General features: G+C 37.7%; 3 protein-coding genes and 1 long non-coding RNA gene across 5 annotated transcripts in view; 1 reads left to right on the top strand and 3 right to left on the bottom strand.

The window, feature by feature from the left end:
- The window catches only part of LOC149501776 (uncharacterized), a 423,933-nt gene that overhangs the window by 115,185 nt on the left and 287,529 nt on the right, over positions 1 to 21,219 (bottom strand). The window lies entirely within an intron of this gene.
- Positions 2,189 to 5,514, bottom strand: LOC149501779 (uncharacterized). Its single transcript, XM_089731743.1, has 3 exons — positions 3,965 to 5,514; positions 3,136 to 3,328; positions 2,189 to 2,278 (listed from the first exon to the last, which is right to left on the bottom strand). The coding sequence occupies exons 1-3, from the start codon at positions 5,512 to 5,514 to the stop codon at positions 2,189 to 2,191; spliced, it is 1,833 nt and encodes a 610-aa protein (XP_089587869.1).
- On the top strand, positions 5,779 to 11,247 carry LOC114246203 (DDB1- and CUL4-associated factor 13). 2 transcript variants are annotated; one of them, XM_028178642.2, is made up of 5 exons: positions 5,779 to 6,099; positions 6,179 to 6,723; positions 7,928 to 8,094; positions 9,022 to 9,322; positions 10,957 to 11,247. In XM_028178642.2, exons 1-5 carry the CDS (start codon positions 6,021 to 6,023, stop codon positions 11,206 to 11,208), a joined length of 1,344 nt encoding a protein of 447 aa, XP_028034443.2. In that variant the 5' UTR covers positions 5,779 to 6,020; the 3' UTR covers positions 11,209 to 11,247. The 2 variants fall into 2 exon arrangements, with proteins under 2 accessions (XP_028034443.2, XP_089587710.1); XM_089731584.1 differs by having other exon boundaries at positions 5,816 to 6,099; positions 6,167 to 6,723.
- Positions 11,881 to 14,817, bottom strand: LOC114246204 (kelch domain-containing protein 3). The gene is made up of 5 exons (XM_028178643.2): positions 14,440 to 14,817; positions 13,839 to 14,304; positions 13,046 to 13,241; positions 12,371 to 12,544; positions 11,881 to 12,228 (listed from the first exon to the last, which is right to left on the bottom strand). Exons 1-5 carry the CDS (start codon positions 14,680 to 14,682, stop codon positions 12,165 to 12,167), a joined length of 1,143 nt encoding a protein of 380 aa, XP_028034444.1. The 5' UTR covers positions 14,683 to 14,817; the 3' UTR covers positions 11,881 to 12,164.

Raw genomic sequence — 21,219 nt, 5'->3', positions numbered from 1 at the left:
TAATATTTAAAAAAAAAAAAAAAAAAACATGCCCGCTGAGTTTCTTGCCAATTCTTCTCAGGACGGAGGCTAATTCTTGTGAATTGGCGGTAATTCTTTTGACGTTCAACAAGTATGTACTTTCATTTATGTTGAATAAAACTTTTTTGATTTGATTTGATTTGATTTGATTTGATATGTTCTATCTATCTATCTATCTCTTAGGTTTATGGCGTTTCCTTTTAGATTTCGCCAATGTCAAGTGTATTTAATACTCTGCTTTCTATAGCGGGCTTCGTGAACGAGCAAGGTCACAGATATTCACTAAGAATTAAGTGAGTAGCTAAGAATGTTTGATGACAGGATCTCTGTTGATTTACCTAAAACAAATAAGACGCACACAATATATATACAGGGGTTAGTTCGATAACAGACAGACAAACTACAGCTTAATATTATTATGGTTAATGAATGAACTAAGAATATAAACGAAAGGGGAGTTGACAAGGGAAAGAAGAGATTTGAGATCAATGGGGCGAGGAATATCAGGAGGAAGGAGATCATAGAGGGAGGAAGATAGACGAGGACAACTGAAAAACATGTGATTTGGAGAGCCTTCGTCAAGACCACATTCGCAAATAGAACTATCCCTGATATGAAGTTTAGCCAGATGGACGGGGGTACACGTATGGCCTAGCCTTAATCTACAGATCGTACTTGTAACGCGTTTATGTAAATCTTTGAAGTTGCAGAACCAAGGTCGGGGAGGAATAAAGCCTTGAATATCAGCATAGTGTGTACCTTTAGAAAAACTAGTCTTTTGCCAACAAGAATTCCAAGAAGAAAGCAATCGTTGTTTAGCTATTGGGAGTAAATCATTAGAATAAACTCTGTAATGATCCATACAGCCAGCTGTTGTGGCGTCTTTGGCACAAAGATCTGCAGTTTCATTACCTAAAATGCCACTGTGGCCAGGCAGCCAAGCAAGGACAACTTCAATGTTTTTAGAATGGCAGCTGAAAAGTAAATTTTTAATTTTTAGTATGTAAGGAAATTTAGATTTTGATTTAAATTGGTTAGCAACGATAGCCTGTAAACAACTCTTAGAATCAGTAAGAATAACAGATTTATTTAGATTATGGGACTCAATGAATGATAATGCTTCCAGAATAGCTATGGACTCACCAGAGAAGACTGAAGCTTGAGGGGGGCATTTAAAATTGAGAATCACATTGTATTTGGGAATCCAGACAGCGGAGCCAACACAACCCTGGTCTGACAACTTAGAAGCATCAGTGTAAATGATGAGCCAATCGGACCAATGCTTGGCAATGTATCTATTTAACTGGGAATTTGCAGAATTACATTTTTTTCTATGCCGAGATCTAAAAGAACTTGAGGCTGAAAGATAAGAGCCTTAAAAGAGATGTCGAAAAGAGGAAATTTTTGATACTGAAATACAGGACAAGGAAGGCGGAGATAGCTGACAAAACTATTGAAAAGGCAGGGATAATCCTTGTGGTACCAATATTTATTAGAAGAGATATAATCAGAAAGGATATGGAGTTTAGAGATAAGAGGATGATAAGGAGATTGAATGACTTTAAAAAGGAACCGGTCAGATAAGTATTGTCTTCTAAGGAATAAGGGAGCATCGCCGCATTCTACCTGAAGAGCATTAATAGGTGACGATTTCATAGCTCCACAGATTAATCTCAGACATTTAGATTGAAGTTTGTCAAGGGAACTCATAGCAGATTTGTTACAAGGGTCAAGAAGGAAAGTGCCATAGTCTAAGTGACTACGTACTAAGGCGTTATACATAAGTTTTTGAGTATAGGGGTGACAGCCCCACCAGACACCAGACAAGGAACGCAGAATGTTAATATTTTTCTCACATTTTTTAACAATATGATTAATATGATGGACACCAATTAATCTAGAATCTAATACAACACCAAGAAATTTCACATTGTCTACAACCGAAAAATTTTGTTGATCGTAAGATATTGAAACGTTGGGACAAGATCTGGACCGAGAGAAAACAACCACTTTGCTTTTAGGAATAGATAGGGACAGACCGTGGTCTGAGAGCCAGTCTTGGAGATGGCCTATGCCTGAATTTAGGCGAGAAGAGGCCTCATCAATATTCTTAGAAGAAACGTAGAGTGCGAGATCATCAGCATATTGTAGAACTTGACAAAAAGAATTAACCGAAAGCTCTAAATCGTACGTATAAATACTGTAAAGTAACGGGCTGAGGACTGACCTGACTTGGGGGAGCCCCTTCCACAGCTGTCTGGGAGAGGAAGAATAATTTAGAGCACGAATATATACGAATCTAGGAGACAGGAGATTAAAAATTATGTTTACAATCTTCACAGGAATACTCAGCTGGAGCATTTTCTGCCTGAGCACTGGAAGAAGAACATTGTCATACGCAGATGACCCGTCCAGAAAAACACCTACCAAAGACTCATTTTTAGAGAAGGAAATACGAACGTCTGTTACAAATATGCTTAAACTATCCATAGTGCTAAAACCTTTTCGGAATCCAAACTGAGATTTAGCTAATATGTTCCTACTTTCTACAATCCATTCCAAACGGTTCTTGATTAAATGTTCCAATATCTTAGCCATTGTACAGGACAAAGCGATTGGCCGATAGCTAGAAGGGTCAGAGCTGGGCTTTCCAGGTTTTAAAATAGGGATGATAATTTGAGTCCTCCATTCGTCAGGTGGAGTTCCAGATAAAAATATATTATTAAGAATGGAAAGGAATACCTGTTTTACAGAGTTACTGCTTTTGGAAATAAACGAGTATGGAATCCCGTCAATTCCTGGGGATGAATCACTTAAACACTCCAAGACAGCTGAAAGTTCCTCCCAAGAAAAAGGAGATTCAAAATCATCAGTAGGGTTACAGGGTAAAGTGGAGGGAAAAGTTTCTTCCAAGCAAGGTACAGAAGGAGGGGCTAACTTACAGGAAAAATGTTCAACCCAGTCAGAAGGATCGTTAGATGAGATGACAAGAGCAGGAACAGAGCAGCGATATCGTCTCATATTCTTCCAGACTTTAGAAGGAGGAGTAATAGGAGAGAGCTCCTCGCAAAAACGCAACCAACCAGATCTTTTCTTTTCTGATAAAAGTCTTACAGTCTTGGCTGCAATTCTCTGGTAAGAGATGAAATTTTCCGAGCTCATAGCAACCGAATAAGCATCCTCAGCCTCTGATCTGTTCTGGCAAGATTGAGTGCAATCTGAATCCCACCACGGGGGAGAAGGGATTTTACATCTAGCAGTGTTTTTGAGAGGTATAGAATTAGCAGCAGAAGAAAGAAGAGCGTTTCTGAAACATACGTAAGAAGAAAGGACATTGACAGGGTTAATCAAAGGAATATTCATTATTTCTTGATCTAAATGAGATCTGAATTGAGACCAATCAGCTCTGTGAATATTAAATTTTAAGAGAGGTGGAAGGGAAGCAATAGGAATAGAATGAAGGGAATCAGGAATTGACAGAATGATAGTAAAGTGATCACTACCGTGAGTGGAAGAAAGGACAGACCAGGAGAGGCTAGAAGCCAAGGAAGGAGAAGGTAAGGAAAGGTCCACAGCAGTCTTTGGATTCTGAGATGGAGGAACTCTGCGAGTAGGGGACCCGTCATTCAGTAAACACAAATCTAGTTCATCACAGAGATCAAGAAAAGGAAAAGAAATAGAATCACAGTAATAACAACCCCAAGATGTATGGTGAATATTAAAATCACCAAGGATAAGGATAGGTGGAGGAAGACTTATAATAATAGTTTTTAATTCAGAGAGAATAGCTAAGTTAGGTTCAGGGATGTAGATGGAGAGGAAAGAAATATTATTAACTCTAACAGCAACAGCAAAAATGCTATTACTGTGGGAAGGAAGGGAGATTTGTTTAAATATCACATTTCTAGATACTAAAATAGCAGAACCAGCATAACCATCTAACCTATCGTCCCGGAGACATGAGAAACCCGGGATCCTAAAGTTGGATCCGGGCTTAAGCCATGTCTCCTGGACAGCAAAGATAGAAGGTTTGTGTTTATTAATAAGGGTGATGATATCATTCTTCTTGTGATGCTGTGACAATTCCATTGTAGGAATTTGGGCATTTTTAATAGTTTTATTAAGCTCAGTAAGTTTAGATATGACATTGTTCGGTAGTTCAAAGTCCCCAAAACGGGAAAATATATTTAAAATTGTAGAAAGTAACAGTTCCAGGAGATTGTCATTGGGAGAAACATCATCTGAAGGATAGGCACTCTCATTAGGGAGACTAGAAGGGGGAGTACTAACAATAGCTTGATGAGCTTGCCTATTATAACCTGGACTGGATGCCGGAGCTGGAGGGGATTTTTGGGTACAGTAAGTGCGACGGTACGAGACTGAATTGGATATGGCTTGGGTGTGAGGAGAAGATTGGGTTAAGGTTTGGGAAGATTGAGTGGGAAACGGGGGGGGGGGAGGCGTACGAGAAATGTCTGCAAAAGATCTTCTGACTTGTGGAAACCTGACTGATGCTTCATTGTATGAAATATTTTCTTGTGACATCATCAGTTTGATAGATTTCTGTCTAGAATATTCAGGGCAAGATGTATCAATGGCTTTATGGTTACCAGAGCAAAACAAACAGGTAGGTATAAGAGATAAACTATTACAGTCAATGCCAGAGTGAGATTTCGCACAGATAAAACAACGCGCATTTGACCGGCATTGCGTAGCAACATGTCCAAGCCTGCAGCAATTATTACATTGTATTGTTGGTAATATATATGTCTGAACTGGGAGGGAATTGAAAAAGCAGTAAACTCTATCAGGAAGCTTTTGGCCAATAAATGTAAGAACAACTGTCGGAGTTGGAGTCCAAATAGGAGTGTTGTTTTCGGTTGATTTTTTATTGAGCCGTCGGGCTCTGATGACACGTCCAAAGCCATCAGGAACTTCAATGGAAGAAACTAATTCTTCTAAGGTCCACTCTATGGGAACGCCTCTTACAATACCCATGCGAGTCACATTATACGAAGGTATGATAGCATTATATTTAGCTGCAGCAAGACCTGGGTGTTCTAGGAAAGAATTTGCGGCAACAGCAGTTTTAAATTGTACTGAGACTCGGTTTCGGCCGATACGTTTAACGCCGTCTTTAGCAACGTCCTTGATATTATTGTGATGTAAAAAGTGACCAAATTTAATTGGGCGTAGTGTAACACTAGCCGAAGACTCGCAATCTTTGCTTACGTGGATCAAAAAAGGAGCAACATCCTGATCCAAATATCGTTTTCTGTTGCCGTCATATTCTGGTAAGGTATACACAGATTGAACAGATCCGATTACTTGCGCTACTGTATTTTTCTTTGGTGGTAAAGAGGAATGATCAGAATTTGGAGGCGTTTGCCTTTTTCTAGAAGGATGGATTACCTCCGTGTCCATTGGGATTGATGAGTTAGTTGGGTCAAGGATATAACCTCCCCCGGGATCGGGGGGGTCAACGCCGTTCATAATTACACTATTTACACTAAACTACTATATTATAATACTTACAAATAAGACAACACACTTATATAAACACACAAAACTAATAATTAGCTAATCAACAGGTAATAGAACCCAATAAAGCACCCGAAAATTATTAAACAACCAAAACACTTGTTTCAAACACTCAACCTCAAAAAATCCTATGTGTATATCTACTCTGCTCTAAACTAACTCAAGTTTTCCTTTTATGTTCCTTTCGCCTGTATCAAAAACGCTGACATTGACACCTATAATAAACAACAGTCAAAGTCACAACACACATGGCATTTTTAAGGAAGAGGTAGAAATTGGTAGAAACATACTACTTGCGTGTCTTAGAATTTAATATCAAGTGTTATTACTGATTTTAATGTTAAAATCAATATTATATTATTACATACAAAGTCTTATTTGTAATCTGCTGTTAATATAATTTATTTTTAATTTTTCCTAATTAATATTTAAATGTCTGTTCAATAGTTCAAATTACGATGTCTAACGTAAAAATTAAAGTTATAAGTCGTAACCCAGAAGATTATTTGCGCGCTACGAAACGAGATATTCAGAAAAGTAAGTTATCTGCTCAAAAGTGTCTCATTGATAACGTATTATAATCTGTATATTATAACAGTTAAAGGCTAATTTCCAGTACCTCGCAACTATGACCCGAGCTTGCATCCACTAGAAGCACCCCGTGAATATGTGCGTGCTTTGAATGCTGTAAAATTAGAGAGGGTATTTGCCAAGCCCTTTATTGGTTGTTTAGATGGTCACAGAGATGGGGTTTCTACTATGGCCAAGCATCCTAGCCAACTAGCAGTTCTAGCTAGTGGAGCATTTGATGGTGAAGTACGTATTTGGGACTTAACTGTACGGAAGTGTACAAGAAATTTTGTTGCTCATGAGGGATGGGTGAGAGCTTTATGTTACAATCCAGATGGAAAGCATTTTATGAGTGTTGGTGATGACAAAACTATTAAAACGTGGAAAGCTGAAGCTGTCACAGAGGAAGATGAGGAACCCACTAATACATTGCTAAGCATGTCAGTGGTGTCTGGTATAACACATCATAGAAACAAACCAATCTTTGCCACCTGTGGTGAACAGTGTCAACTGTGGGAAAACACAAGAAATGAACCAATTAAAGTTTTTAAATGGGGCGTAGATAGCTTACATCATGTTTCATTTAACCAGGTATGTTTGTCAATGAACATTTAAAAAAAAAAATATATTGTTAAATTTTTTATTTAAAATTTTAATTATTTTTATTTTACTGGTGGTAGGACCTCTTGTGAGTCCGCATGGGAAAGTACCACCACCCTGCCTATTTCGCCGTAAAGCAGTAATAGGTTTCAGTTTGAAGGGTGGGGCAGCCGTTGTAACTATACTGAGAGCTTAAAACTCATATCTCAAGGTAGGTGGCAGCATTTATGTTGTAGATGTCTATGGGCTCTGCTAATCATTTAACACCAGATGGGCTGTGAGCAACACACACATCGTCCACACATCTATGCAATAAAAAAATTACATTAGAATTAATTAGTGCTGCTTAAGCACTATAATTAAAGTGTTAGTTATGTAGTAGTTAGTAGTCCCACCTTGAGATATTGATATGATTGAACTCTCAATTACAATATATCTTACCCTTCTATTATGGTTATTGATAGAAATATTCAACAATAGCTATGTATGTTGATAATTTTTGAACCAGCCTATGCCATAATAACCTTGTTTTTCAACAAAGCTATACTTTCTGGTTTGACAGTACTTAAAATAGATTTATAGAAATGAATAGAGGAAGCCTTGTATATATATCTGGTAAGAATATTATTGCAGTGAATGCATTACAAGTCAGACAATAATAGGAATAATTCAAGGTTGTCGTCGTGGCCTAAAGGATAAGACGTCCGGTGCATTCGTATGTAGCGATGCACCGGTGTTCGAATCCCGCAGGCGGGTACCAATTTTTCTAATGAAATACGTACTCAACAAATGTTCACGATTGACTTGCACGATGAAGGAATAACACCGTGCAATAAAAATCAAACCCGCAAAATTATAATTTGCGTAATTACTGGTGGTAGGACCTCTTGTGAGTCCGCACGGGTAGGTACCACCGCCCCGCCTATTTCTGCCGTGAAGCAGTAATGCGTTTCGGTTTGAAGGGTGGGGCAGCCGTTGTGACTATACTGAGACCATAGAACTATATCTCAAGGTGTGTGGCGCATTTACGTTGTAGATGTCTATGGGCTCCAGTAACCACTTAAAACCAGGTGGGCTGTGAGCTCGTCCACACATCTAAGCAATAAAAAAAAAAAAAAAAAAGGTTGGGAAGACAGGGTCACGGGGAACACAGAGCTTGATATGATGTCAAAAAGGAAATTCTGTATTATTTCAGGTTGAATACAATTTGTTGGCTTCTTGTGCTAGTGACAGAAGTATTATTTTATATGACTGTCGTGAATCTGGTCCTCTGAGGAAAGTTGTATTGGAGTTACGATCCAATGCACTCTCCTGGAACCCTATGGAAGCATTCATCTTTACAGTAGCTAATGAAGACTATAAGTTAGTTTATATTTTTATTAATTTGCAATCAATATGTATGAATCAATTAAGCATTCATAGCCATTGAATTCAAACTAAAGTATCTATGACCAAGAGTATGTAATGTTTGTCTAAATGGCAAAATTGTGTTTTATTCTGTAAACCCTATATATAGAGTATACAGAAAAAAACTGATAAATGTTCTATAGAACATAATATAAAGAACTATATCTATAGAACATTTAACAGATTGGAACACTTAATTTACCTAGCTGATCCAAACTGGTTAAAATTCCTGAGTTATGTGTATTTTGGCTTCTCTGTAGAAGTTATAGGCATAAATAATTGTGGTATCTGGTTTAATATTAATCAAAATCTCTATGATGATAATTTACTGATTATTCTAATACTTAACATCCTGACTGCTCAATTCTCAGAGTGACAAAAGTGGTTGTTAGAAGTCTTTAAAGATGCCATCCATGCATTATCCCATTACTAGATTTGAATTGTGCAGGACTAACAAGATTGGGGACAATACAAGTTTTAACTGTTGTGTGATATATGCAAATGTGGATACACCAGAATAATTAGTTTGACACCAGCAACCTGTACATGTTCTTCATGGTCACACCAGTAGATAATAATGTGTACATATAATTTTACATTATGCATGTTACTTACGGAATATAATTGATTAATTCACTATTATTTATAATAAAATAAGAGCATTCAGTAGGAAAGATATTAAACATCTAGGAAATTCCAATGGATTAGTGTGGTAATAGCCTTTTTATGGATATTACCATGGCAGCTTCTGTTTTGACTATGGTTCGATAATGAGTTATTGATAAATATTTAATTGTCTTATGCTCTATTTGCCTTCAGTGCTTAATTTTTTATACAACTAAAACATGGTAAAAAAGCTCACTCTCATATACCTTTTTTCAGTTTGTACACATTTGATGTAAGGAGATTAAAAGAACCAGTGGCCATTCACATGGATCATACATCTGCCGTGATTGATGTTGACTATGCGCCAACTGGCCGTGAATTTGTCGCGGGTAGCTATGACAAAACTATCAGAATATTCCAGAATGACAAAGGACACTCCCGAGATGTTTATCATACAAAAAGAATGCAGCGATTAACCTGCGTGAAATGGTCTCTAGATAATAAATATGTAATGAGTGGATCTGACGAAATGAATATAAGAATGTGGAAGGCCAGGGCATCTGAAAAACTTGGTGTGGTATGTGAATTTTTTATATTTATATGAAAAATTACCGAAAACGAGCACAGGTGATTCTAGATCTTATTTTAAGTTACTTTTAAGATTGAACATCGTATAGCAAAATTGTCTTTCTGTAAAAAATGCACACTTAAGGCCTTCGACAGGGTCTGGCATAGGGCACTTCTATCGAAGTTACCATCTTACGGAATCCCCGAGGGTCTCTGCAAGTGGATCGCTAGCTTTTTGGATGGGCGGAGCATCACGGTCGTTGTAGACGGTGACTGTTCTGATACCATGACCATTAACGCTGGCGTTCCACAAGGTTCGGTGCTCTCCCCCACGCTTTTCATCCTGTATATCAATGACATGCTGTCTATTGATGCATGCCATTGCTATGCAGATGATAGCACGGGGGATGCGCGATATATCGGCCATCAGAGTCTCTCTCGGAGCGTGGTGCAAGAGAGACGATCAAAACTTGTGTCTGAAGTGGAGAACTCTTTGGGGCGAGTCTCCGAATGGGTGAATTGAACTTGGTTCAATTCAACCCGATAAAGACACAAGTTTGCGCGTTCACTACGAAGAAGGACCCCTTTGTCATGGCGCCGCAATTCCAAGGAGTATCCCTGCAACCTTCCGAGAGTATCGGGATACTTAGGGTCGACATTTCGAGCGATGTCCAGTTTCGGAGTCATTTGGAAGGCAAAGCCAAGTTGGCGTCCAAAATGCTGGGAGTCCTCAACAGAGCGAAGCGGTACTTCACGCCTGGACAAAGACTTTTGCTTTATAAAGCACAAGTCCGGCCTCGCGTGGAGTACTGCTCCCATCTCTGGGCCGGGGCTCCCAAATACCAGCTTCTTCCATTTGACTCCATACAGAGGAGGGCCGTTCGGATTGTCGATAATCTCATTCTCTCGGATCGATTGGAGCCTCTGGGTCTGCGGAGGGACTTCGGTTCCCTCTGTATTTTGTACCGTATGTTCCATGGGGAGTGCTCTGAGGAATTGTTCGAGATGATACCAGCATCTCGTTTTTACCATCGCACCGCCCGCCACCGGAGTAGAGTTCATCCATACTACCTGGAGCCACTGCGGTCATCCACAGTGCGTTTCCAGAGATCTTTTTTGCCACGTACCATCCGGCTATGGAATGAGCTCCCCTCCACAGAGTTTGTCCGAGCGCTATGACATGTCCTTCTTCAAACGAGGCTTATGGAGAGTATTAAGCGGTAGGCAGCGGCTTGGCTCTGCCCCTGGCATTGCTGAAGTCCATGGGCGACGGTAACCACTCACCATCAGGTGGGCCGTATGCCCGTCTGCCTACAAAGGCAATAAAAAAAAAAAAAAAACTTAAAAATGTGTGTTAAGTATTAAGATATGTTCAGGTTGTGTCATATTATGGTTACAGTGTGAGCAATGGTTCATATCCATCCACGCATATTATTACTAGGGGAACCCAGTCATGTTCCACTGTGATTATCGCTAATTGTATGAAAAACACCGATTATTCGAAACTAGTCGCACACCACCTATCGTACGTTGAAAGTTATTATGACAGGAACTTTCACTAGAGTGGCAAAAATAACTACCAAATTTCATCTTTGTAGTGAATGCCATCAATGAACAAAATAAAAAAAAACCCTTTAATTACAGCTTAAGCCTCGCGAAAGGCAAGCCCTTAATTATGCGGAAGCCCTAAAGGAGAAGTTTGCAACGCATCCACAAGTGAAGCGTATCGCTCGTCATAGACACGTCCCTAAACACATACTGAATGCGCAGAAAGAACTACGAACTATCCGAGAGAAAACGAAGAGAAAAGAAGCAAACAGACGCGCCCACAGTAAAAAGGGGACAATACCGATTGTGTCTGAGAAAAAGAGACATGTCGTTAAAGAAGACGAATGATTGTGTTAATGTGAATGTTATAATAAAATATATAAGATATAATTATTTTATTTTTCATTAACCTTACCTTTCTTTCCTTCTGAAGTCGACGTAGCCTGCAGGATAAGACGCCCGGTGCATTCGTATCTAGCGATGCGACTGTGCCGGCGTTCGAATTTCGCAGGCGGGTAACAATTTTTCTGATGTAACATATACTGAACAGATGTTCACGATTGACTTCCACAGTGAAGGAATAAGATCATGTCACAAAAATAAAACCACCAAAAAATTTAATTTACATAATTACTATTGGTAGCGCGTCTTGTGAGTCCACACGGATAGGTTCCAACAACCTGCTTATTTCTGCCGTGAAGCAGTATTGTATTGTAGTTTCGGTTTGAAAGGTGGGACAGCCGTTGTACTGAAAAATAGACTTAAAATTTATGCCTCAAGGTGGGTGGGTGGCAGCCTATACATACGTTGTTGATGGGATCTGGCATCCACTTAACAACAGGTGAGCCGTGAACTCGTTCATCCGTCTTAAGAATAAAAATAAACAATACTCGTAGAAACATATTTATATGAAGGAACTGAAATAGTCATAGATTTTTGAATTTATATTATGCAAAAAAAGTACATAAGTGTTATTTAGACTATTGTAGACCATTCAAATCTGCAGATAGATAAAACACATTTCGAACAACAAATATTTATTTGTTTGGGACATCGAAAATACAAAATTTTACTATATGTAAACTATTAATATATTCATAATGACTAATAGCAGCCTCTAGACTGCTTGAGATACATAAATAACGTAGCTTCAAGCTTTAAACAATAACTATATTAAACTATCAGTCTAAAAAAAGGAAAATCAAAACAACTAAACATTTCCATATTGATATTGATAGGTACTACATATTATATATTTATAAGCTCCAAAGTTATCAATAGAAGTGTTCAGTTAATAGATTATTTCAGCCTGCTTGATTAATGGGCCTGCTGATGCGGTTTGGTAATGTCATGGCACAAATATCCATACTGAAAGAATAATTGTAAAGTTAAATAACTGTTATGTGTGTAGTATTGTAACACTATTGGACAATTTGAGAAATTTAAATACTGATTTCAAATTTAAATTTGTAAGTTGTGTACTAATTATACATTTATGTAAATGGCTTACATTATATCACGCGGAAGTGTGCTTTGGTCAAGGTTGTTAGCAAGTACAGCTATGATGCATAGAGTCTTCAGACTTGGGGTATAATCTAGTATATGTAAATCACTGTTATCAATTAATCTCTCGGGGTTTGCATCATTTTCATCAATGGGCCTGTTGTTAACATGTGGGCAAGGGCTGAAAAACAAATATATATTTGTACATAGGGCATAATGTATTTTTAAGCAATAAGTCAAATAAGAAATTTTTGTTTTAAACTATTAAGATGTCATGTGAAATCTAGCTATCTAGTGATCTAAGCACAAAATCGTGAAAATTTTATTTATTGTGTAATTATTTATACATTGTGAAACTGCACAAATAGAGATCACCATCCAGCTTGTTTCTGCTGTCTAACTGGGATGTGTCTATGTTTTGTATGGTGGAATAACTCTCATACAATCAATTCATCCTTTAACTTTTTTCAAGCCTTAAAAATTTTATAATTGCAATGCATGAATGATGTACTGTATTTTTTTGTTTTAATGAAAATTTTATTTATGTTTACACTGAAATCTCTTGTTGAAATTGTAACCTCTCAAAGTAAAAGATAAATTCAGTTCAGCACAATCTATGGTCTCCTACATTTGATAGTAATTAAGTGTGTCTGAGGACAGTTATGGAAAAAAAATATTTTACCTTGTGCCTCCAAACAGGTATACCTTATCTTCATAAATAAGACATGCTTGGCGTCGTCTCTTGCAAGGAACTGAACCAGTCACATTTATAAATTGCCAAAAATTTCCTTTAATTGAGTATCTATAAAGATCATTAAAATGGGTCCTGGTATTTCCATTGAATCCACCAAAAATGTACATGAAATCATTGTAGAGCCCTAAAGTACAAGAAAGTAACTTTAATAAATATTAATTATAAATTAATATATTTAATTATTAAATATTATATTAATATAAATTAATATAATAATCATATTCATTTCGTCAACAAAATAGCATATGATTTAATTTACATAAAAAAATAAGCTATTTAAAATATTACAATACTGTAATTTTAAGATTCATTATTTAAAATTCTATCCTAAAGCTGGTTATGGAAAGTTGCAGCAAAGCTCAGCTAAACGAACAGTAGATAAAGTAGAAATTTTTTGCATGTACCTACATTCACAATTATGTCAAGGCGAAGTAAGTATTGATTGAGTAGTTACGACACTAAAAGATGAGAAACAAGTGCACAAAGTAAACAAGACACTAAGATTAGCTTAAATAGCAGCAAAATAAGATAGACAACTTGAGTGCACATTGTTCACATCAGCTAGTCTATATAATTTGCAGTCTGTAGACATGTATGAAAAATAACTAAATATATTGCTATTAAGCTTAACTTTTGATTTGCTACCCACTTAAAAGGGGTCACAGTTATATGTAATATATTTGTGAGATTCTTTGATAACCAGATAAATATTATAACTTACATGCAGAATGACTGCGTCTCCCTTCTGGCCAAATCCCAGTAGGATTACAGGCTACCCATGTCTCTGTTATTGTATCTAGATAATATACTTGCGGGCAATAAATTTCTTCCTGAGAATTATATGGACTATTTAAATCACCTCTACCACCAAAGACAAACATGCGGTCTCCAACAGCTACTGCAGTGTGGAAATCTCTGTGGGAAGGTGGAGTGCCTTGTGCATCTATAAAGGTCCACTGAAGTGTGTCCAAATCAAGACAATGGACTTCTTGAGAATATTGATCAGTGAGATACTCAAATCCTCCAAAAATATACATTTTATTTTTAATTACACATGCTGAATGTCCATCTTTAGCATATGGCACCATTCCTGTCACTTGAGGGGTGCTCCATTCGAGTTTCTTTGTGTCGAAGCATGAGAGAGTATCACATGCTACCGCATTATTCCTGCCGCCCCACATATATACCTGAACACAGAATAGTAGGTATAGAAGAATCAAATAGGCGAGATATTTTTAAAGAATTTAAACTGTTTGGAACAATGAAATGACAGAATACAAATAACATCGACTACAATAGCCTAAAAGAAAGACTATACATACCTTGTGACCATAGGCAACTGCTGTGTGCCCATATCTTTGAAATGGGACTACGTCTGATCTTTTATAGTTTACAGAGGTCCATCTTAGAGTTGCTGTGTTCAATATATGGACTGGTATTGGCTCCCAATCTTTATATTCTTCAGTGGAACAATATCCACCAAACGAATAGATTTTATCACCAATACATACAGCTGCATGATTGACTCTCATCGGTCCCCCTTCGATATGCACTGTCCATTTCATTTTTGCAATGGAATTTAAAATAAGACGGTAGGTTCAAATTAAACTGTTGTATTATTTTTATATTTTTTTAAAAGGAATCTGCCATATCCCCGACAAACTGGTTGACTGAAGAAACTAGAAACTAGAAATCAGAAGTTGACAGTGGGTATTGAGATGACAAATAGTTCGTCAATTGGATAGGCAAAGGAAATAACGTCCGTACAACGAAATGTTATGTGTAAAATACCCGATTCCTTGTCTGTTGTCCGTAAATGGAACGCGCTAATTACCGACATTACTACTAATTTTATTATAAATCAAGACTAATTAACGAAAATAATTTGAATATGAAGTGAGACAAAGGACTTTTTGGCAAGAACACCAACTTTTGTGAGTTGTTTTATTTTTATAATTTACAATTTCTTCGGGCTTAAACTGTAATAATACGTCTAATAACGGTGCCTTATTAATGTTTTAGCATCTGTGAAGGTTCACAATGATGGGAAAATGCAACAAAGCAGTTAGATGTGGCTTCTTTGGTTTTTTAAAAAAGTCCACTCAAATCTCAGTAAATAACCATCATTTTACTGAGGGCTTATCCTATCTGGTAACAGTAGTATGGCAAAAGCTAATTCCCTTACCCAAAAAAGCAAAAGAAGAAACAGCCGTGAGAGGACGTTCGATTGTTTCGACGGATGGACGAGCTTACAGCCCATCTATTGTACATAAGTTTCCTACCGAAGTTTGTGCGATAGCTGTCCCACCCATCCAACTAGAAACCATTTTTTGCGTATTTCACTTTTATTTCGTTATAGTATTCTTCCATTGTAGAAAATACTCGTGAATATCTCTTAACACAAAATTCATTAGAAAAAATTGTACCTGTCGGGGATTTGCCCACTGGCATAGTTCCATTGCTTAACATGAGTAGTACAACGGGCGTCTTCCCACGCAGGTCCAAATTGCGTAAAAAAGACGTGTACGATCCCAAGATCCCCAGGAGGAATGAAGTTCTCAAAACTACTACTACTCTTATATAAAAAATTCAAAATTTATTCATTTATTAAATTTGATATAAATTGGGGTATATTTGAAATTATAAAAAATAATAAATGAAATATTTAGCCAAACATAATGCTCAACTGGATGACAGAGAATGGAAGTGGGAGACAAAGCCCCGTTAAGGAGCTTCGTGCCAAAAACAACAACGCAGAACAAAAAAACTCTTGTTTTGCGTTCAGCTCAAACAAATTTAAAATTACAATACCTAGTCAGGTCATAAGTATTGTCACACAGTAAAAACTTTTCTTTTAGAATGCTGGCCACAAAAAAGTTTATTGAATTCGAATTTCGAATTGTTCATGAAAATAAAAATGTATACTTTTAGAATTTTACTCATCTTTAAATATGGAGTGGACGCTTAAAGAAGACCGTGTTGCAGTTATTGCGTTGCATCGTTGCGGTTACGCGCCAATTCAAATTTTTAACATACTGAAAAATTTGAATATAACCAAAAGATTCGTTTATCGTACCATCAAACGATACAATGAAGACTCTAGTGTAGATGACAGGTCAAGAAGTGGTCGCCCTCGGTCTGTTAGGACTCCAGCAGTGATAAAAGCTGTGAAGGCGCGAATTCAAAGAAATCCCAAACGTAAGCAGAAACTGTTGGCCCTTCAGATGGGGTTAAGCAGAACCACGGTGAAAAGGGTGTTAAATAAAGACTTAGGGCTTCGGGCATATCGAAGAAAAACAGGACATCGTTTGAATGCTCGTCTAATGGACCTGAGACTGAAGAGATGCCGCGCTTTGTTGAAGCGGTACGCGGGAAAAAAATATCGGGAAATTCTTTTTTCGGATGAAAAAATTTTTACCGTAGAAGAGAGCTACAACAAACAAAATAATAAGGTGTACGCACACAGTAGTGAAGAAGCGAGCAACCGTATTCCGCGTGTCCAACGAGGTCATTTTCCATCCTCGCTCATGGTATGGTTGGGAGTTTCTTATTGGGGTTTAACAGAGGTACATTTTTGTGAGAAAGGTGTAAAAACGAATGCAGTTGTGTATCAAAATACAGTCCTGACGAACCTTGTGGAACCTGTTTCTCATACCATGTTCAATAACAGGCACTGGGTATTCCAACAAGATTCGGCGCCAGCTCATAGAGCGAAGAGCACACAAGACTGGCTGGCGGCGCGTGAAATCGACTTCATCCGGCACGAAGACTGGCCCTCCTCCAGTCCAGATTTGAATCCGTTAGATTACAAGATATGGCAACACTTGGAGGACAAGGCGTGCTCAAAGCCTCATTCCAATTTGGAGTCACTCAAGACATCCTTGATTAAGGCAGCCGCCGATATTGACATGGACCTCGTTCGTGCTGCGATAGACGACTGGCCGCGCAGATTGAAGGCCTGTATTCAAAATCACGGAGGTCATTTTGAATAAACTTTAGTGTCATAAGAATCTATGTTTTGTTAAGTTCATTTGGGTATATGAATGGTTACATAATGAATAAACTTGTTTCAATTATTTTACATTAAACATGTGACAGAATTTATGACTTGACTAGGTACAATAACAATAAATAGAACTCGTATCGTTTAAAGTATATTATTATGCGATTGTAGTTATCTGTATATGTTTAACAGTTATTTTTTTCATCAGCAAAAGAGCAATAGGCGTGATCTTTCAACGCCAGGCGGTGTTAGGGCGCGAATCATTTGTTATTATTTCACTCACGCGTCGAGTTTCCAAACAAATTGTATTGTAACTGACAATATGAGCGATTATTGTTCGATTTTGTACAAATATTTTAGAAGCCTTCACAGAAGTTATTTTATAAGGGGTCGTTCAGACATTCCATGGTCTAAGGTAGGATAAAGAAATTAATAAGAACTTCAATATTACGCAACATTTTCTCAAAAGTTCGAGAAGAACAAAACTCCAGTAACCACTTTACGCCAGGCTGGCCGTGTACTTAAATGCACTATTTAATTTTGATTTTTTTTTCCATCGATGTCAAAAGACGAGGTGATGCTCGAATAAATACTGAGTCCTCAATTATTAGTTTTTCCCTAATGCTATTCACAACTGAACTCATTTATCATTTTCGTATCTCGCTATTTACTCTAAAAAAAGGAGGTTTATTTCAATGTAAGCTTTTTGTTTTTGCTATCACCAAGAAGGCAGCGCGGCGTGGATGGTGTGGCGACACCGTATGAAGTCGTGAAGTATGAAAAGCGCTTTGCGTGTGACATCCAATCTATAAATCATTTTCCGAGATCGGGAATCGTCCGTCTGCTCGGTGACTTTCCTCGTTTTTTGTCTGACTCCTAAACAGTTAGCGAGTTTGATAGAAGGGTGGCGACATGTGTTCCGTTGTTCTATTTCGTTTCGTTGCAACGTCTGTATTAGGGATGTTTGCCAATTTTTTCACAATGTATAAAACCACTTAGTTTTTTAGAATGGTTTTAATTTTTGTGCTTATGATCCTGTATGTATTTGGGTAGCACATGACTGTTTTTTGTGCCATGTATTGGAAGGTCTTTGTCTAAGAGCGGAAGTCAATTCCACTTCGATAAAGCGGCACGACACGAGAACCCTCTCATCGTGGCCACCGGTAACTACATTCCCGATCCTGCGGACAGAATGGAAAGCAGTCGACGTCGCCCAAAACACGTCATCTCGGATCCTCCCGATCCACTAACGGTGCTTTTAGGTACTTCAAGCACCGGTCACCGTTCTCGTCGAACCCGTCGCTTGCGACGAAGGGCTCGACGAGTAAATTAACTCTCAGACACAGCCCACTGAGTTTCTCGCCGGATCTTCTCAGTGGGTCGCGTTTCCGATCCGGTGGTAGATTCTGCGAAGCACGGCTCTTCCTAGGGTTCGTGTTAGCATCGTCATCAGGTTTGAGCCCCGTGAGCTCACCTACTAGCCACGGTTACGCTCAAATAGCCTCTCAAGGCTATCAGCTTAGGTAGGAAAAAAAAAGAAGTCAATATGCTAAAGATGATGATTGACTATGGTGATAATCGAAGCACATATACTAGGTGGTAGTAAGGCGTATTGTAAGCTTGCACGGGTACATATTACCATGCAGCCTATTTGATCCGCGAGCCTTTTTGTTTTTCGGTTTGCAGCTTGGGATAGCCATTGTGCAATGCAATGGATATTGGATTTATATAAAGTATGAATGAATGATTAACATATATAAATTACAGGTTCAAATTAGTCTCTTAGACAAATATGGGATGCTCAAAAATTACAAGGTAATAAAAATTCGGGTTAACCCAAAGTAGGTATATCAGGAATATAAAAAATATATACTTAGGAAGGCTTCACAACAGCAATGATACAAATCGAGAGAGCAGGGGAACCGTGTAGAATAAAGTAAGAAGTAAGACAAAGGGGTCCTTTATCACCTAAGTTGTTCACGGGAGTGTTGCAACAGATGTTCATGGAAAATCGACGGAGTTCGTTTGGATTTTTTATAAATGGCGAAAAACTAAATCATCTAAGATTCTCAGACGACCTAATTTATATATTATTGAGGATCCGCGTGAGTTACAAAAGATAATAACCTTCATAGAAAGAAAAAGCAAAACTGTAGGCTTCACTGTGAACACAGAGAAAACGAAATTGATGTCAAACCACACAAATTCGTCTATTTCACTAAATAACAACAATATAGTAGATGTTGATCAGTACACACATTTGAGCCAAATTGTTCACCCGACGTTCAAATGCAGAAAGAAATAAAAATTTGGATAAGCAACTCTTGGAATATATTTTGGTCTCTCAAAGCAAATATGAAAAAACCACATGTGAAAAAAAAGGATTTTTTTTTAAATCCGTGCATATTATTAACGTGCATGACAAGGACTTTAAATATTAGACAACGGCATAAAATCAATTTAACTCGTATAGGACAAATTACCAAAATTATTGATGTTACATAATAATATACAGTAAACAAACTTAAATGGAACTGGATAGGTCATGTGACCAAAAGTGAGACACAGAAATGGTCAAAAGGCCATCACTATGAGGTGCAGATACCAAGAAGGGAAGGAAAAAGAAAGAAGGGACAAAAAGGTGGGAAAAAGAGATAAAGAAAATAGCTGGACCTCTATCCCAAAAACAAGCTACGAACAGAAAAGAATGGCAAATGCTAGTGGAGGCTTTGACAAAAGGCAATTTGATTATCAGAATTAAGGCATTTTAAACTTTCAATTAATATTAATGTAAAATGTAGTCATTGAAACCAATAGAAATGGATATTAATACAACTTAACGCGCATTTCTTTCAAACATTTGAAAAATCTTCAAGATAATTAATTACATATCTACCTACTTGTTCAGAAAGTGCTGTCGAGAGCCGTGGTGGCGTCATAAACATAAAAACTTTTTTCTTAAGAACTTATTTGGACACATTTCACGCACCACCCGTTAACCTATCCAATGGTTACATTTATCATCGGAATCCTATAAAAAGTAAACCGGAACTAATCCCCGAACCCCAACAGCAGCCCTCGTCTAATCTGCATACGGCAAGGAAAATAATTTCACGCCATTTCTGCAACCAGAGGATGCGCCTTTTGTTATTTTAAAAACGTTTTATAAGCAATATTTTTAATAATATTTCGTTTGGATACCTTAACTTTGAATCCTTGATGATTATAACTTTGTCCAAGATTATTATTACCTCAGTTAATCAAGGTATTAACCTATTTCTGTGCGAATTTTCGTCCAAATCCGTTCGATTATTTTTGCGTAATTCAGTAATATATTTTTACTTATTGATTTTGTAGATAGCCGAGTCTATGCCCGCCTAACGGTAAATGCTCACCCTCGTTTAGGGATGTCAACAATGTCAGGGGAACACCGAAGCCACAAGCAATGTCTCAAGATAGGTGATATTTATTTATGAGTTCCTGTCCTATGAGGCCTAAAAGATAAGACGTCCGGTGCATTCGTATGTAGCGATGCACCCGTGTTCGAATCCCGCAGGCGGGTACCAAAATTTTCTAATGAAATACGTACTCAACAAATGTTCACGATTGACTTCCACGATGAAGGAATAACATCGTGTAATAAAAATCAAACCCGCAAAATTATAATTTTCGTAATCACTGTTGGTAGGACCTCTTGGGAGTCCGCACGGGTAGGTACCACCACCCCGCCTATTTCCGCCGTGAAGCAGTAATGCATTTCGGTTCGAAGGGTGGGGTAGCCGTTGTAATTATACTGAGATCTTAGAACTTACATCTCAAGATGGGTGGTGCATTTACGTTGTAGATGTCTATGGGCTTCAGTAACCACCTAACACCAGGTGGGCTGTGAGCTCGTCCACCCATCTAAGCAATAAAAAAAAAAGATGAGCTCGTATGCCCATCCAGGCAATAAAAAAGGAAAATAAAGTTATTTCGAATTCAAACAAATACCTATAATAATAACTAATGTTCTGACCTAATTGATTATTTGATTCGATTAATTTCAAGATCTGGTGTTAATCATAAAACTGCTCTCTGTGTTGGTTAATTTTAATTGAAG

The sequence above is a fragment of the Bombyx mandarina genome, chromosome 12 (assembly GCF_030267445.1).
Source record: "Bombyx mandarina strain Sakado chromosome 12, ASM3026744v2".
Classification (NCBI taxonomy): domain Eukaryota; kingdom Metazoa; phylum Arthropoda; class Insecta; order Lepidoptera; family Bombycidae; genus Bombyx; species Bombyx mandarina.
The sequence above is the reverse complement of the archived record's forward strand: the minus strand, read 5'-3'. Positions and strand labels throughout refer to the sequence as shown.

Bases quoted from the DNA above. Each gene is read 5' to 3' on its own strand.
- LOC149501779 (XM_089731743.1), bottom strand. From the start codon at position 5,514: ATGAACGGCGTTGACCCCCCCGATCCCGGGGGAGGTTATATCCTTGAC. The intron at 3,329-3,964 runs GTTAGATGGTTA...CGTATGTTTCAG, and splicing joins TCATGTCTCCGGGACGATAG to AAACGCTCTTCTTTCTTCTG. The intron at 2,279-3,135 runs GTAAGACTTTTA...TTCCTCTCCCAG, and splicing joins AGAGAATTGCAGCCAAGACT to ACAGCTGTGGAAGGGGCTCC.
- LOC114246203 (XM_028178642.2), top strand. From the start codon at position 6,021: ATGTCTAACGTAAAAATTAAAGTTATAAGTCGTAACCCAGAAGATTAT. The intron at 8,095-9,021 runs GTTAGTTTATAT...ACCTTTTTTCAG, and splicing joins GTAGCTAATGAAGACTATAA to TTTGTACACATTTGATGTAA. The intron at 9,323-10,956 runs GTATGTGAATTT...CTTTAATTACAG, and splicing joins CATCTGAAAAACTTGGTGTG to CTTAAGCCTCGCGAAAGGCA.
- LOC114246204 (XM_028178643.2), bottom strand. From the start codon at position 14,682: ATGAAATGGACAGTGCATATCGAAGGGGGACCGATGAGAGTCAATCAT. The intron at 14,305-14,439 runs GTATGTATAGTC...TTCTGTGTTCAG, and splicing joins CAGTTGCCTATGGTCACAAG to GTATATATGTGGGGCGGCAG. The intron at 12,545-13,045 runs GTAAAATATTTT...TTTGTTTTTCAG, and splicing joins TACCTGTTTGGAGGCACAAG to CCCTTGCCCACATGTTAACA.